The sequence below is a fragment of the Coptis chinensis genome, chromosome 6, assembly GCF_015680905.1.
Source record: "Coptis chinensis isolate HL-2020 chromosome 6, ASM1568090v1, whole genome shotgun sequence".
Lineage (NCBI taxonomy): Eukaryota > Viridiplantae > Streptophyta > Magnoliopsida > Ranunculales > Ranunculaceae > Coptis > Coptis chinensis.
The window spans coordinates 65713720-65729667 of record NC_141461.1 but is presented as its reverse complement, the minus strand read 5'-3'; the positions used below and the strand labels follow the sequence as shown (position 1 = coordinate 65729667).

The window sequence follows — 15948 nt, the reverse complement described above, 5'->3', positions numbered from 1 at the left end:
AACAACTAAAACTAATATGGATAAACATAACATATTGATCAAAACCGATCTGGCCCACTTGCCCAATTTTCCTTTCAGACTGCTCCTCTAACAGACTGCCAATCTCACCAAATCGGAGGTAGAGGAGCAGTATCCTTTAGCACAACTAGCACAAAATGTCCTTTGTTTATGTGGAAAATGGCGATTATCCGGAACATTTCTTTTGGACCTGTCCTCAATGAAAAGTACGTGACACCTAATTGTTGCGGCGCTATGGTGACAAAAACAGAATTACAAGCACTTGCGACTAAGGAACCCATGTCCGGGAGATCAAGCCATTCTTTCTCATTCACTTTAGAAGACTTGGTACACTCTATGTTTCTTTTGTGGTTTTCAAACCAGTCATTACTGTACAACTTTGTATAGTAATCTGCATACTGCATCAACTCTTCTAGCATAAGACCCTTCTTATCATCATGCTGCTAAATCATCTCAGATATCCTAATAGTGTAGCTATGGATCTATAACCACAATGCCCACCGGGGTTACCTCAACCAAATCTTTAATCATATCATAGATCAAAGGATTAAAGTCACGTAAAATATTTCCCCACTTATGCTCGATTTCTTCATCTTTTAGAATTATCTCTGACCTAGTTTGTTTTTTTTTTTTTTTTTTTCATTTTTCTTTTCTTTTAGCCTCATTAATGAGTTCTTGAAAGCTAAACGAGTCAAGGTCAGACGATCCACTCACTTTCAGGATGAACATCTTCATTTAAATCAGGTAGTCCGCACATGTTGGTTAAAGAATTGGGACATGCAGCTGCTTCACCAATGTTAGAATGAACATTTTGGTCGTTGGTTGTGCCTTGAGCAATATTTTTATCACCTTGTTCTTCAAAAAAGAAATGAGTATGAGACAAGTTAAAATGTTACTCAAAAGTGAAATATGACCAATCCAACCGAAAAAAATTACAAACCGAGATATACACTATTACTACAGAACTCTCGAACTAAACTACATAAAACAAGCTGCTAGGATTTCCATTTAGAACTGAAACACCCATACATAGAGGAAATATATATCAAAAGTATCAATCTAGTACGGAAAGCAGTAAGGGCCGGGTTGAATCAATGGGTTAAGAATTAGGATCGAAACCCACATTTATACACAGAGTTATTTTGATCATTCAAAACAAACTCTTATTATGTAACATGCAAAAAAGGCATAAAACAAGGAGGAAAACAGAGACTTGAACAAACATACATGTCAGAAAAAGAGAACCTTTATGAAAAATAAGTCCTAAAATTTGCCTTTCAGCGGAAGAAGTATCATTCTTCCTCAAAGCATTTTGGGTGAGCCTGTAAGTAAGCCTCCAACACTTTTATAAACGTGATTCAATAAGAAATAAATAAACCCCAAAGCAGCTACCAGGTCTACTACATACAACCACATGACCCCCCCCCCTCCCCTTATCTTTTCTCCCACTTTCACCCAATCCACAAACAAATAATATGCTACAGTCAACCCATCGATATGACATACCTTTCTTATTTCTATTTCTCTTTTTTGAAGTCCCCTGTGTTGTGCTTGTGCGTTTTTTTTAGTTTGCTCCTGTACAACCTGCTCAACATCTTACTAAAATTAATTCAACAAGCCTGGGCGTTACAATAAACATAATTTAACAAACTCAAATCAAGAACAAAAAATGCTTCCACCCAAGTCCAGCATATAATTTTTTTTTATTTACCTTCCTATCCTAGTCAGCAAGTTTTTCTTGAACCTTTGCTATCCACAAGTCAGCAATGCCCGGGTAGGCTAGACTGTGGTAACTTGATATAATTGGTGGCAAGGGAGCATCATCACTAAGTCTAAGCGACACATAATGTATGCCATTATTTATATGAGAAATTGAGATAATGAGAGTATGCTCCAAGTCTGGTGGAGTTCTCAAAGGAAGGTAAGTTAACGCTTGCTTTGGCGCTAGGGTGACAAACACACAATTATAAGCACAAGCAGTTAACCAACCCATGTCAGGAAGTTCAAACCACTCAATCTGGTTCATCGTCATCGACTTTGTACATTGTAAATTTTGAATTAAGTGTTCGAAAATGGTGAATCCAGACCATTCAATGTACTCTTCTACATATTCCATCAACTCGACCAACAACCTCTTCCTCATGGTAAACCATCCAGTCTCATCACCATAGTTCAATAATCTTGTTATGGACCTGTATCCACAGTGTCCATCCCCAAGGACATCCTCACATTAAACAATAAACTTGCTAAGCAATGGATTCAAATCTTCTAGCAAAGATGTTTGAGTTGGCTTCTTAGGTGGTCTGCCTCTTTTTTTAGGTACTTTTTCAATTGCTTGCATTTCTCCTTGGTTCTTACGTGGTCTGCCTCTCTTTTTCGGAACTTGTTCACTTGTTTTTTTCTCCTCTTGCGTCTGTGCATACTCAAAAGCAGATGGTTCTCTTCTTGTATCATTTTGATCTTGAGTTGATACTTTCACATGTTTCTTTGAAATTGATGGTCTACCTTTGACATTGAGTTTTTCTTAAGGCTCTTGCATGTGTGTAGTTTTTGGATCATCAAGCTCTTAACATTTCTTTATCAACATTAGTTTTTGGTGTTCTGGTAAGCAGTTGAACTTCTTCTTAATTCATTCCACCTCAGGTGAAATGTCCAGTGACCCTCTTAGAAGTTCCATTGGCTCAAAATCAAGTTGCCGCCAACGACGATCTATGGACCTCAAGGGTATGTAACCATCACCAAGTTTTACCATATGTACCAACTCATGAGCACATGGAAGACCACAAGTACGCCTCAAAACACACCCACATTCTATTTCATAAATGCCCACTTTGTTTGAACGTACAAGTTCTTTCGACAACATATCAATCGCCTCCCTAGAGATAAATCCTCTAATCTCATTGTATGCCTTGTCTCGACTATAATGATGTATAATATTGCGACTAATATTAAATGAAGCTTATATACCATTGAGTTGATTTTCAAGGAGGTTATCAATCACATCCCAATTTTGGTACAAATTGCCGCGCAAACTCCTCAAATTTCTCTTCAAAGATGAATGTTGGGATTTCTATTTTATTGCTGGTGTGAGTGCCGAAGTGCATCACTAAATCAACCCAAGCCGCCATAAACTGTTCCTTGTACTTGTTCAACAACTCTTCGACGTACTGTACCACATGTGTCATATGTGCATATTCATTTCTAAACATAACCAAATTTTCATTATAGACATCTTCAGTAGGTGAACTGAATAAATCACAGACCATTTCATAGAACTTCTGAAACTCATTGTTTTCTTCAAAAGATTTTTAACAGTTAGTAATCACATTAGTCTGAATGTGCCAACGACAAAGGAGGTGTTTAGCCATGGGAAATACACGCGCCACAGCATTCATCAATGTCAAGTCTCTGTCAGTCATAATAACATTTCCACTAGATGCCTTGCCTTCTAGAGCACTGTATAACATTTCCAAAGCCCAAACAAAGTTATCTTCCTTCTTTGAATCTAAATATGCAAAAGTAATAGCAAACATCTTCATTGTAGACGTAAACCCAACAATTTCTACCAATGGCAGATTGTGAAGATTAGTCCTGTAGGTACAATCAATAATCAACACTTCTGGAAAACACTTGACCAACTTAATTGATCTCGAATAAGCAAACAAATAAAATCCTTGCATTCTCCTGTAATTAGGTTCTCTCTATGAGACTCATAGTAATCACGATCATCCAACATCTTCAATAATTGTTGCATCTGTGATATCCCTTGCAATTTTGTAAGATGATGTTTCACTCGAAAATTATAGATGGTACTTAGGGTTGACAAATTCTTTAGGCCGTCTTTCCTTTTCAAAGCATTCAAAAATTTTCTTGGTTTAACGCCAGCCTCAGACATCTCGATCACAATTATTTCTTCATCTCGTGTTAGCCTTCCCACAAAAGAATGGCCTGTAAGATTTTCAACAAAACGGTGATTATGAGTTCCGCAAATTATTACCACTTCCCATCCCCCTTGATTACGCTGATAACCCTTCAACTTAAATGAACACTTGCACTTTTTCGTTCCTGTCTATCGACGGAGTTTCATGGATAGCTTGTATTGATCTATCTTCTTTGGTTTTTGAGGTTTAAAAACACCACCTCTCTCACAAGTTAAAAGCACCCTAGGTCTTCGACCACTTTCAACGCTATCCGACTTTGCAATGATAACCACAAAACCAATTTCTCTCCCTACCTCTCTGCACCAATCAACAAGGTCTTTTCGATTTTCAAATACCTGTAATCATTTTGTTATAGATTGTATTACATCACCATTCGGAAAAACGATATTCTAAATTTATAAAAGTGTCTTCAAGTTCTTACTGTTGCAGTTGTAAATGCGTCGGTCGTATCCGGAGAAACAAAATTAGAGTTTTCTGTTGGGCTTTCTTGCTCTTCATTTTCTGACTCATAATTCAGTTGTAAATGTGTCGGTCGTATCCGGACAAACAAAATTAGAGTTTTTTGTCGGGCTTTCTTGCTCTTCATTTTCTGACTCATAATTCAGTTGAAGCAAAGACAATGCATTGGAGATGCACTACTAATAGGATGAGGCTGTTCAAAGTAAAATTTTATCCAAAAAATAAAATGGTTTAGGTTTCTTATACTCAATATGCACCCAAAAAAAATTGCACTTTGTTTAATATTGCAAACAAACTCACATTTTTGTTTGGTGTTTGTATATGTTCATTGTAGTAATCCAAAGTATAATAGTCTTCTGCGTTCTCCCATTCGTCAAAATTTGATATTGAATTTTTTTCTTCATCCTCGTATGGTTGGTATTCATCTTCATTACTTTGGTATGATTGATTCAAATCAAAAGTGGGTGTTTGCATGTTTATTGATGAGATAAAAGAATAAGAGGTTATTGGATAAGAAAAAAAAAAAGCGGTCTTTTTCTTCTGAATCACGTAGAGTAAATGACTTGTTTTAGGCAATAAATATCTTGGGTACGTCTAATAAAAAAGAAGGGTAATTTAGGAAGCTAAATGTGTCTAAAATCATTTTTTTTTTTTTTTTTTTAAATTGGGGTACGGGAGTGTTTTGTTAGGTATGTCCAAGATCACCCTATCTTAATTGACCTGCCCCGGTTATTAGGAACTTGCTACTAAGGCGATATTTTTAGGAGACAAGTCACGTGTTTAGCATATATTTTGTCGTTGTATTTACCGTTGTAATCGGAAACGTCATTTTCTTCCTTAATTAAGACACAAAGAAAAGAATTATTTACCACTTTATTATAGGGTGATCTTGGACACACCCCTAAAACCACTCCCATACCCCATAACTAACTAAAGTTTTTTCCATACCCCAATAACGGCTTCAATCCAATAATATCTCCCAAATTTATTTGGGGTATTTCCAATAGGGCAAAAAAAAAAAAAAAAAACAACAACAAACAGTAGCAACAATACACGGCCTTGTAATCTTGCACTTCAAAATTCAAAATAATTAGTTGTTGATTTGTAATCATGCTTATTGGTGAGAGAAATGTTGTTAGAGAGCGAGGTACATTATTAGAGAAGAATTCAAAAACAATTTTTTTTTTATAGAAGGAAGAATAAGTAAATGACTTGTTTTGTCTTGGGTACGTCTAATAAAAAAAAGAATAATTTAGGAACCTAAATATGTCTTAAATAATTTTATTTATTTATTTTAAAGTTGGGTACGAGAGTGTTTTGATGGGTGTGTCCAAAATCACCCTTATTATATCCAATAATGCCTTTTCTTTGTCTTGTCTTAATTGCTTAGTTAAAGTAAACTACACACATCTATATCACTACAAGAGAGGAAGTAAAATAATGGCTTAGATTAGTCAGACTACAAGAAACCATATATATTTTAAATAAGTTAGGACAAAACTTACCAAGTAATTACAACTTATCAGAGAAATTAGTTTGATATAGAAATGTCTCAAACCAATAATGTTGAGTGTTTGGTTCTTACTGACCCAAACATTAGATAACAGTATGCAGGACAAATGTGCATTTTCAATTTGCCAAATTTGGGAAACGACATGGAGTCGGGTGTTTATGAGGATCATCTTACAAATTGTTATTGATATATATACAGAGGCACATATTCAATATATGCTGCAAAAGCGATTTATGGTTGATATATTACAAAAGAACTCTAGCATAACGGCAGTCCCTACTAACGCAGTAACGCTAATGGTTGATTTGTATGGGCACACTCATACACGCCCGCCGCATATATTTCACTTCAGACTTCAGAGCAAAACTTTATTCTTCAGCCTTCAGGAGTAGGGATGTACAGTAGGGAGTCGGGACACATCACACATAGGAGGGACGATAAGTGGAAGTGGACTGTTTTTTATTTGTTTAGCTACATATTGAAAGCTAAACCTTCGTTGCACCCATTGATATCAAGTGATCTACAAGTGTTGTGCTATCCGGCCTCCCTCTTTCGGTCCCCTACATTGCGAGAGATTACTTTCCTTGCATGCGAAACTGATCAGTCGAATGATGTATGAGATGTGTAGTGGGCAAATATCGTGCTTTTAATATTATTATTTGATATTTCAAAACTCGAAATATTGACATGAGGGTTAATATCTCAGTATATTTCGTGGTTATTCCAAATATTTGCACGTATTGGGTGGGAAAAAAAGGAAGAAGACAATAGACACATGTCATGAGTTGATTGGGTCAAAGCTAATTGTGGACACTGTATAAAGATTGGATGAAGTGAAAGAAGATTCATTCGATCATTCCCACAAAAATTATTAGAAACAGGAGAGAGAAAGAGAGAATCAGAGTGATTGTAAAACCTTCATGATTGTTCAATAAAAAAGTTTCATTTACTTCATATAAGATCTACAACTTACTCCAATTTCATTCAAACCATCATTTAATCTCAATAATCTTAGAACAATTAAGAGATATTGTTCTTAGACATCACATTGGCGCCGTCTGTGCATCGAGAACAAGGAAATTTTGAAGTTTTATTCTTTTTAGATTTCAAATCCATAGTTTTGTTCTGAGTTTGAGTGAAAGAAGAGTGAGTAGTGAATTGAGAATTGAATCATAATGGCTCTAAAGAAAAGAGCAAATAGCAAGCAAGTGGATAATGATAATCAATCACAAACAAGGAATACAAGAGCTTTAGTAAGTAAGAGATATCAGGAAAAAAATATTGAAGTAGAAGTCTTGAAGAGGTTAAGAGAAATGGAAAAACAGAATGTTATATTACTTAAAGATAATCAAGAGATGAAGAATGCAAGTCCAAGTCAGGTTTTAAAAGATCTCCATGTGGAAGAGGAGAAGGCTTGTAGTTCAAAGTCAGTTAGTTACTACACAGAAAAGGTATCGACAAGAAACGAAAGAATTGGAGAAGCATCGCCGATACCTATAATTCCGATACCACAGCCCATCACCAAAGAGATGATATAAGAGATGATACAAAAGCAGTTGGGGAACCAGTTTCTCGAAAAAAATTTAGCATCGATAAGAAGATTGGCAGATGATGTCAGCAGAAATCCAATACATCAAAGTGTCGAGATGATGTCCATTCCACCTAAGTTCAAGATTCCTAAATATACTTAATATGATGGGACGTCGGATCCAATAGATCATCTATTTGGATATCTACACCAATTTTCGATATACCAAGGAACAACCTATCTAGATTCATTATTATACAAGTCCTTCTCTTCAAGTCTGAAGGGGAAGGCATTGAAGTGGTTCCGTTCTTTGCAATAGGGATCTATATCATGTTTTAGGGAGATTGAGGAAAAGTTTTTGACCAATTATGGTCATTAACGAGTAAAACCAAAGCAAGTGTCGATTTTGTTCCAACTCAAGCAAGGAAAGAAGGAATCTCTTAAAAACTTCTTGTCGCGTTTCAAGGCAGAGGCGCAGCTCGTAGAGTATTTAGATGAATAAGAAATGACAACGGTGATGGCATTTCAAACAGGGCTTATTCCAGGTTCAAATATGCATAAGTATATGCTTTGTAAAGATATTAAAACTCTGAGAGAGTTGTATGATAAAACTGAGAAAGATGTGCAAGTGGAAGAAGGTATTCTAGCAGCATCGGTTCAACTAGTGTTGCAGGTGTCAGAATCAAATAAGTTTACCAAGGAGGAGAACTATAGCAAATCCGATAAGAGGAAATCGACTGATCCATAATTATCCGAAATTAGAAAATCAACCTTCACAGAAAAAGAGGTTTGAAAGATCACTGAAAGAAGAGTTAGATCCAAGTAATTATATCGTCATCAATACTACAATGGAAGACATTTTAAGGAGGGTAGGGAAAGAACCTTATTTCCAGCATCCAACTTACAAGCTTCGAGAAATAGCAGATAAACCTTTATGCAATTTCCATAAGGTAAAGAATCATGAGACAAATAAGTGTCTGCAACTGCTCAGAGAAGTGGACATATTAATACGAGATGGAAAGCTTCGGGAGTTCAGAGCTGATGCTAAACCAGAAGTGACAACTATGGTAAATGATAAGCCCTTAGAGGTAATCAACATGATATATAAGGGGGTTATCTCACAGAAAAAGATTATAAGGGATAAAATCCAAAAGATATCAACAGTGAAAGAGGTACTAGAAGTGAACGTGGAGCTGATACCGGTGAACCCTTTACTAGTATCGGCAAGCATACTTGGAGCTATTATGTTTGTTCCTGATGATCTATCAAAGGTAATGTTGCCTCATGATAATGCTTTGTTGATTACATTAAGGATATCAGGATATGATGTGCAAAAGGTGTTGGTTGATTGTGGAAGTTCAGTTAATATTATGTTTTGGAAAGCATATACAGGTATCGAATTTGATGAGTCACATCTGAAAGAACCACAGTTTAATCTGTTTGGTTTCAATGAAAGCTATACTAGGCCAGCTGGGGAAATTAAATTGCTAGTAAGAGCAGGTCCATAGACAATTATGACTAAATTTATAGTCATCAAGCATCAGTCAGATCATAATGCTATCTTGGCAAGAAAGTGGATACATGCTATGAGAGCAGTTCTGAGTACTTTTTACCAGGTTATCAGATTTCCGACTGCTTATGGGCCACATGAGATAAGAGGTGATCAATCAGAATCCGAGAAATGCAATTTTGTTACTGTCAAAGGTATGATAAAAGACAAAAAAGTAGACACTGGGGGCGCCTCGAGAGCACCAGATAGCAATTAACATAATCTTCATCTCCAATATCTGATACCAGTAAACAACAAGAGGATTTTAGATTCACCTCAGAGATGAAAACAGAGTTGGAAAATATTCCAAGCAAAACGATGGAAGAAGTGCAGAAAGTAAACATTGGTCAGGACAATGAAAGTTACTTTACTTTTATTGGTACAGAGATGAGTTTGAAAATCAGACAAGATTTGATAGAATTCTTAAAGGCAAATAAAGATGTATTTGCTTGGCCAATGGCTGATCTTCCTAGAATTGATCCTCTTATATGTTCTCATAAGTTGAATATGAAAGAAGAAGCAATTCCAGTACATCAGAAACATAAGAGGTGTTTCGCCAGTAAACTGCTTCAACATAACGAGAGCAATGGTAAAGAACACACTAAGAAACAGAGGAATTTGATGTTGGGGGAGATGAAACTGAACCAAATAATGGCTGCCTACGTACCCAAGATCTATTCTCTAGGGATCAAGTTTCCACGTAGTTCTTTATGAAAAATAGTTTGGTATTTATAGAGGTAGAGTAGAGAGTCCTTGTAGCTCAAGTAATCTTGTAGCTTGAGTAATTGTGATAGACTATAACTCTCAACTGATAATTATCTCTTTGATAAGAAATGAATCTGGACATAAATCAATGTACATTAGTGGCAAGGTTAGGAAATAGAGACCCCTACTGAGCCATTCTAGGAAGATATAAGTGGCCATATAAGAGAACATATAAGTGGCCAATGGCTGATCTTCCTAGAATGGTTCAGCCTTAGACACATAAGTTAATGGGCTTGTACATTGATCCATGGTATTGCAAATTGGGCTTTAGCCCTGTCGATTAAATGAATAAAATAGAGACCCCTACTAATGGATGTTTGCCACGTAGGTGGGGGTCGAAACAGGAGGGTCAGGCCGATATATGAGAATGCGGTACAAGATGAAATTCAGAAGATGCTGAAATGTGGAATCATAAAGAAAATCGATAATTTAGAATGGATAGCAAATATTGTTGTTGTCCCAAAGAAGAATGGCAAGGTTAGAATCTCTGTGGATTTTACAGATGTTAATAAGGAATGTCCCAAAGATTACTATCCGATGCCAAGGGTTGAAAAATGTGAATTGGCATTCTTAGAATTAAAAATGTATCTTCAAGAAGTGCTAACTTTGATGAAGCCAGAGGAAGGTGATACTTTATTTTTATATCTAGCAGTATCTGACTTTGCTATTAGTTCAGTACTAGTAAAAGTAGAAGATGGAGTTGAGCGACCTCTTTATTTTCAATCCAAAACCATGTTCGAGGCTGAAACTCGATATTTGATGCTAGAAAAATATGCATTAGCTCTCCTCTATTCTACTCAAAGGTTGAAACCTTATTTCCAATCTCACTTAGTCATTGTCATGACGAATCTTCCTTTAAAGCAAACTTTAGCCAAGACAGCTAAGTCAGAAAAAATGGCGAAGTGGTTAGTGCTTATTGATGAGTTTGGGATTGAATATAGGAATAGGGTTTCAGAAAAAGCCAAGTCTTAAAAGATTTCTTAGCGGATTTTCCTGCTGAAGATGAAAATTAGAAGATTGAAGAAGATAGTTGCTTAAATTTGCAAGAGCCTGGTGATGTGATGGATGAAGATGATCCATGGGCTGGCACAAATGGGTGGAGACTTTTTGTCGATGGATCATCAGGACAAAAGGGGTGTGGTATCGGAGTTGTTCTGATAACCCCTGAAAATCAAAGATTGGAGTCAGCAATTACTCTGGGTTTTCACACATAATAACGAAGCAGAATATGAGGCATTGATAACAGGATTGGAAATGGCTAAATCGCTATATGTCAAAGAATTATCTGTATTCAGTGATTTTTCAATTAGTGGTAAGCCAAATCAATGAAGGATATTCAGCAAAATGCGATAACATGATCGATTATTTGAACTTTGTTAGATTGAAGCTCAAAAACTTCAACAAGATTAAAATTCAGCACCTCGATCGAGGAGAAAATCGACATGCAGATGCGCTGCGGCATATGTCGTTGCTATGTTTGAAAATACAGAAGGACGTCTATTGCACATTGGTGTTCAGCAAAACCCAAGTATCGATACGAAACATTTAGAGGTTATGGAAGTAGATACGCTGGGGGCGTCATGGTTAAGCAGCTATGTTTCATTTTTGTCTAAAGGTGAATTACCATAGGATAAAAACGATGCTAGAAGGGTAAAAGTAGGAGCTAAAAGATATCTACTAATTGATGATGAGTTTTTTCGGAAAAATCTTGGTGGACCACATTTAAGTGCATATCGACGGTCGGGGCTAGCCAAATTATTGCGGAGATGCACGAAGGGGAATGTGGAAATCATTCGGCCAGGAGATCATTAGCTAACAAGATAGCAATGCAAGGATATTTTTGGCCACAGATGCGAAGAGATTGTTTTCGGTATGCAAAGAAGTGTATCCAGTGTCAGAAGCATGGACATGATATTCATGTTCCAGCAGAAGAGCTGCATTGTGTATCGAACCCATGGTCATTTGCCTTATGGGGGATGGATATTGTTGGACCACTAATACCTGGGAGAGGTAAGAAAAGATTCATACTTGTTGTAAGTGACTACTTCACTAAATGGGTAGAGGCTATATCTTTGCAACATATCAAAGAACAAGATATTATCAGTTTTCTGTTTGAAAGAGTGGTTTGTCGATATGGTCTACCGTATGCCATCATCATATCAGATAATGGTCCCCAATTCATTGGAGGCAAAGTAAAAGAGTTCTAGAATCATACAAGATTAAGCATTTCACATCGGCATCTTATTATGCTCAGGGTAATGGGCAAGCTGAGGCGACAAATAAGACTATTATGGATAGTATCAAAAAGAAGCTAGAGGACAAGAAAGGCTTATGGGTCGACGAATTAAACAGTGTGATATGGGCATATAGAATAACTCCAAGGGTAGCCACGGGGGAGTCGCCATTCACTCTGGCCTATGGTGTGGAAGCAGTCACTCCAGCTGAGATAGTGGTATCGACATCCAGAACAATGCTTATAGAAAAAGGGCTTAGTGACCAAGGGATGTAGGGCGAGGTCCTAAACTTGGAAGAAAGAAGAGAACAAGCAAGAATAAAGCTTGATTCTTATCATAGACAGCTTCGAAAGGCATTCAATAAAAAGGTCAGAGGAAGAAGTTTCCAAGAAGGCGACCTAATGCTGAAAGAGGTAACTCAAGCAACAAAAGAAAAGGGAGCTGGAAAGCTATCGGCAAACTGGGAAGACCCTTATATTATCCATAAGGTTGGAATAAATGGGGCATATTATTTGAAGAATGATGATGGAGAGTTACTACCAAAACCTCAGAATGTCAATAATCTAAAGGTATTCTATTAATAATGTATTTTTAAATTTTATTACGAAGTGAGCTATGTAGCAAGAATATTCAATTCAATAAAAAGTTTCGAATTCATAAAGTTATGATATTATAATATGCGCATAAAGCCCTGATATTGACAGAAATATTAGTATTAGGCATATCATCAAAAGTCCTGGTATAGAAACAGTGGCAGATACCAGACACATAAAGCCCTGATATCGACAGAAATGTTCGTATTAGGCATATCGTCAAAAGTCCTGGTATCAGAAACAGTGGTAGATACCAGGCACATAAAGCCTTGATATCGACAGAAATATTGGTATTAGGCATATCATCAAAAGTCCTAGTATCAGAAACAGTGGCAGATACCAGCATGCACATAAAGCCCTAATATCGACAGAAATGTTGGTATTAGGCGTATCGTCAAAAATCCTGGTATCAGAAACAATGGCAGATACTAGGCACATAAATCCCTGATATCGACAGAAATGTTGGTATTAGGCATATCGTTAAAAGTCCTGGTATCAAAAACAGTGGCAGATACCAGGCACATAAAGTCTTGTTGTCAATAGACGTGTTGATGTCAGACACATAAAATCATGTTATCGACAGACGTGTTGATATCAGGCACATAAAGCCCTGATATTGACAGAAATATTGGTATCAGACATATCATCAAAAGTCCTGATATCATAAACAGTGGCAGATACCAGGCACATAAAGCCTTGATATCGACGGAAATGTTGGTATCAAGCATATCATTAAAATCCAATACAAAGCCGGGGCACAAAAAGTTCTGATATCAAATATATCATCAAAGGCTTTGGTATCAGAAATTGTCAGATGATTAAGGTATGTGCGCCAGTTTTTTTTTTTAAGTATCAGTGATAATCTTTTTGTTTATATCGGAAATTTTTTATTTTCAAAGTTATATATTCTAAGTATCACTGATGGTATGTTTTATTTTATGGTGGAGGATATCAAAAATATTACTTATTGCACATGAATTTTTTTGATATTATAAGCACATATAGTAAAGTAATAAACAGTTTATTCTTCATATTCATTTTCAAATATAGCATGGGAAAATGAATAACAAAAAGAAGGTGTCAGTCGTCATCTTCATCTTCATCTTCATCTTCATCATCACCATCAATGGAGGATTTTCCATCGGCTGGTATCTTCAACAGTTTAACGCTCAGATTCAGAAGCAGTAGTTTTAAAGGATGACAAGGAATTCCTTCTACAACATAATCTAATTTCCAGGAGGTCTCAGGTCGATACGTCCTAGTAGAAATAGAGGCAAAGTGATGGCTATCGTTTCTATTGTCAGAATAAGTATCTTTACTACTGGTACTAACATCAGACAAGGTGTCTTCACTCGCCATCAGGATGACTATAAACAAAGAGGTGACGACAAAGGTATTTTAGTATCGTCAATTTAATATATATAGCACATCATCAATAATACAGTTTGAAATATCGGAAATATCGATATGAGGGTTGAGATATCGAAAATATCGATATGAGGAGTTTCAATCGATTTATCCGATATGTAAAATAGAAAGAAGAAGAATATACATACAAATCATCTTAAGTATTTAAAGATGCAAACTTTTAAGCATTTTAAAGAATGTTATAGTATTTTCTATCATTATGTAACACCATTGTCACCAAATTCGGCGTTTTTTTGAAAAAAAAAATGCGTTTAAAACCCAAGATATTGGCAAGGCGTCTTGTTCTAGTTTAAAATCCTGGTTTTTCAAAAAAAAAAAAAAAAGAACGTGTTTTAAACTTAAAAACCGTTTGAAACCCGAGATTTTGAAAATCTCTCGTTTAAAACTTTTTTTTTTAAATATTAATCTAAAAGAAAACGCGAGAAGAAAAAAAGGTTTTGGAGTTTACCTTTTTGAAGAGTGGGCTAACAATTGATTTGTTGAGACAGTTCTATTTTGTTTTGGACTATTAATAATTGGAAATTTTAAAGTTATTAATTTATTTGTAGTATTTGATTATACCATTATGGTTGGTAATTAGTAGTATCTTATTTAAAGTCGTGTTTTGGTACTGAATCTAAAACTTATAGTATTTGGATGAGTAATTATAATTTGATACTTTCATGTATTTGAATTTTCTTTCATTTGTATTATTATTATTTTTATTTTATGTGCCTATTTTTTTTGCCACTCTTATAAAAAATCAAACTCCTTATCTATTATATTCTTTCTCATCGGTTTTTACCGTTTCTTTTACGTATTATACGTGTTTTAAACCCGTTTTACCGTTTTAAACCCGTTTTTTATGCCCTACGTTTTTTTACATTTTTTTTTTTCCATTTTTTCCCCAATACGTTCCGTTTAAAACACGAACTAAGTTTTTTTCAAGTAGACCATTTTAAACTCGTACCGTACTTGGTGACAATGTGTAACACAAACATACATAGATATACAGTCTTCAAGTATCATAAATCTTCAAATCTCTAAATTGTTGATTTTAGTTGTTTCAAAAATTATATAATAATGTGGGTTTTTAGACTAACAAGTAAAGTACAGAAAACAAAGGATCTTACAGCGTGCAAAAGTTAATGGTTTCTACAAGGAAACAGAGAATTGAATGATGAAGACGAAGGGAGTAAATCTTGTTTCTGGGTCTGCTAAGTAGTGTATAGAAGAAGTTAGAAAGATGAGAGAAAGAGAAACGATTTATTTCAAACTTTTATATTTAAAATTGTGGTTTGGGCCTAGATAGGAAAATAACTACTTTTGGTATAACTGCTTCTCGAAAAATTGAAATTTAAAGTAAAATTTCAAAATTTTGAGGGAGGGTGCGATGTAGTGGACAAATATCGTGTCTTTAAATATTTTTATTTGATATTTCAAAACTCGAGATATTGACATGATAGTCAATATCTCGGTATATTTCGTGGTTATTCCAAATATTTGCATGTATTAAACCGGAAAAGAAGGAGGAAGACAATGGACACTTATCATCAGTTGATTGGGTAAAAACTAATTGAGGACACTATATAAAGACTGGATAAAATAAAAGAAGATTCATTCGATCATTCTCACAAAAATTATTATAAATAAGAGAGAGAAAGAGAGAATCAGTGTGATTATAAAACCTTCATGATTGTTCAATAAAAAAATTTCATTTACTTCATATATCAGATCTACAACTTATTTCAATTTCATTCAAACCATAATTTAATCTCAGTAATCTTAGAACTATTAAGAGATATTGTTGTTAGACATCACAATATGGTTAGTCACTTATGCGTGATTTGTTGAAAATGAAATAATGGTTTGATGATCGATTGGATGACGAGGTTCAACCCAATCAGTCGATGAATCGAATGATGTATCATGTATGTACTT

At 35.4% G+C, this 15948-nt stretch overlaps 2 protein-coding genes across 2 annotated transcripts; one reads left to right on the top strand and one right to left on the bottom strand.

Moving 5' to 3' along the window:
- Positions 1-1738: 1738 nt before the first annotated feature.
- Positions 1739-2161, bottom strand: LOC147493994 (uncharacterized). The gene has a single exon (XM_086568004.1). It carries the CDS (start codon positions 2159-2161, stop codon positions 1739-1741), a length of 423 nt encoding a protein of 140 aa, XP_086424130.1.
- A 6146-nt stretch (positions 2162-8307) lies between these two features.
- Positions 8308-8967, top strand: LOC147493993 (uncharacterized). Its single transcript, XM_086568003.1, has one exon. The coding sequence runs from the start codon at positions 8308-8310 to the stop codon at positions 8965-8967; it is 660 nt and encodes a 219-aa protein (XP_086424129.1).
- Positions 8968-15948: the final 6981 nt, after the last annotated feature.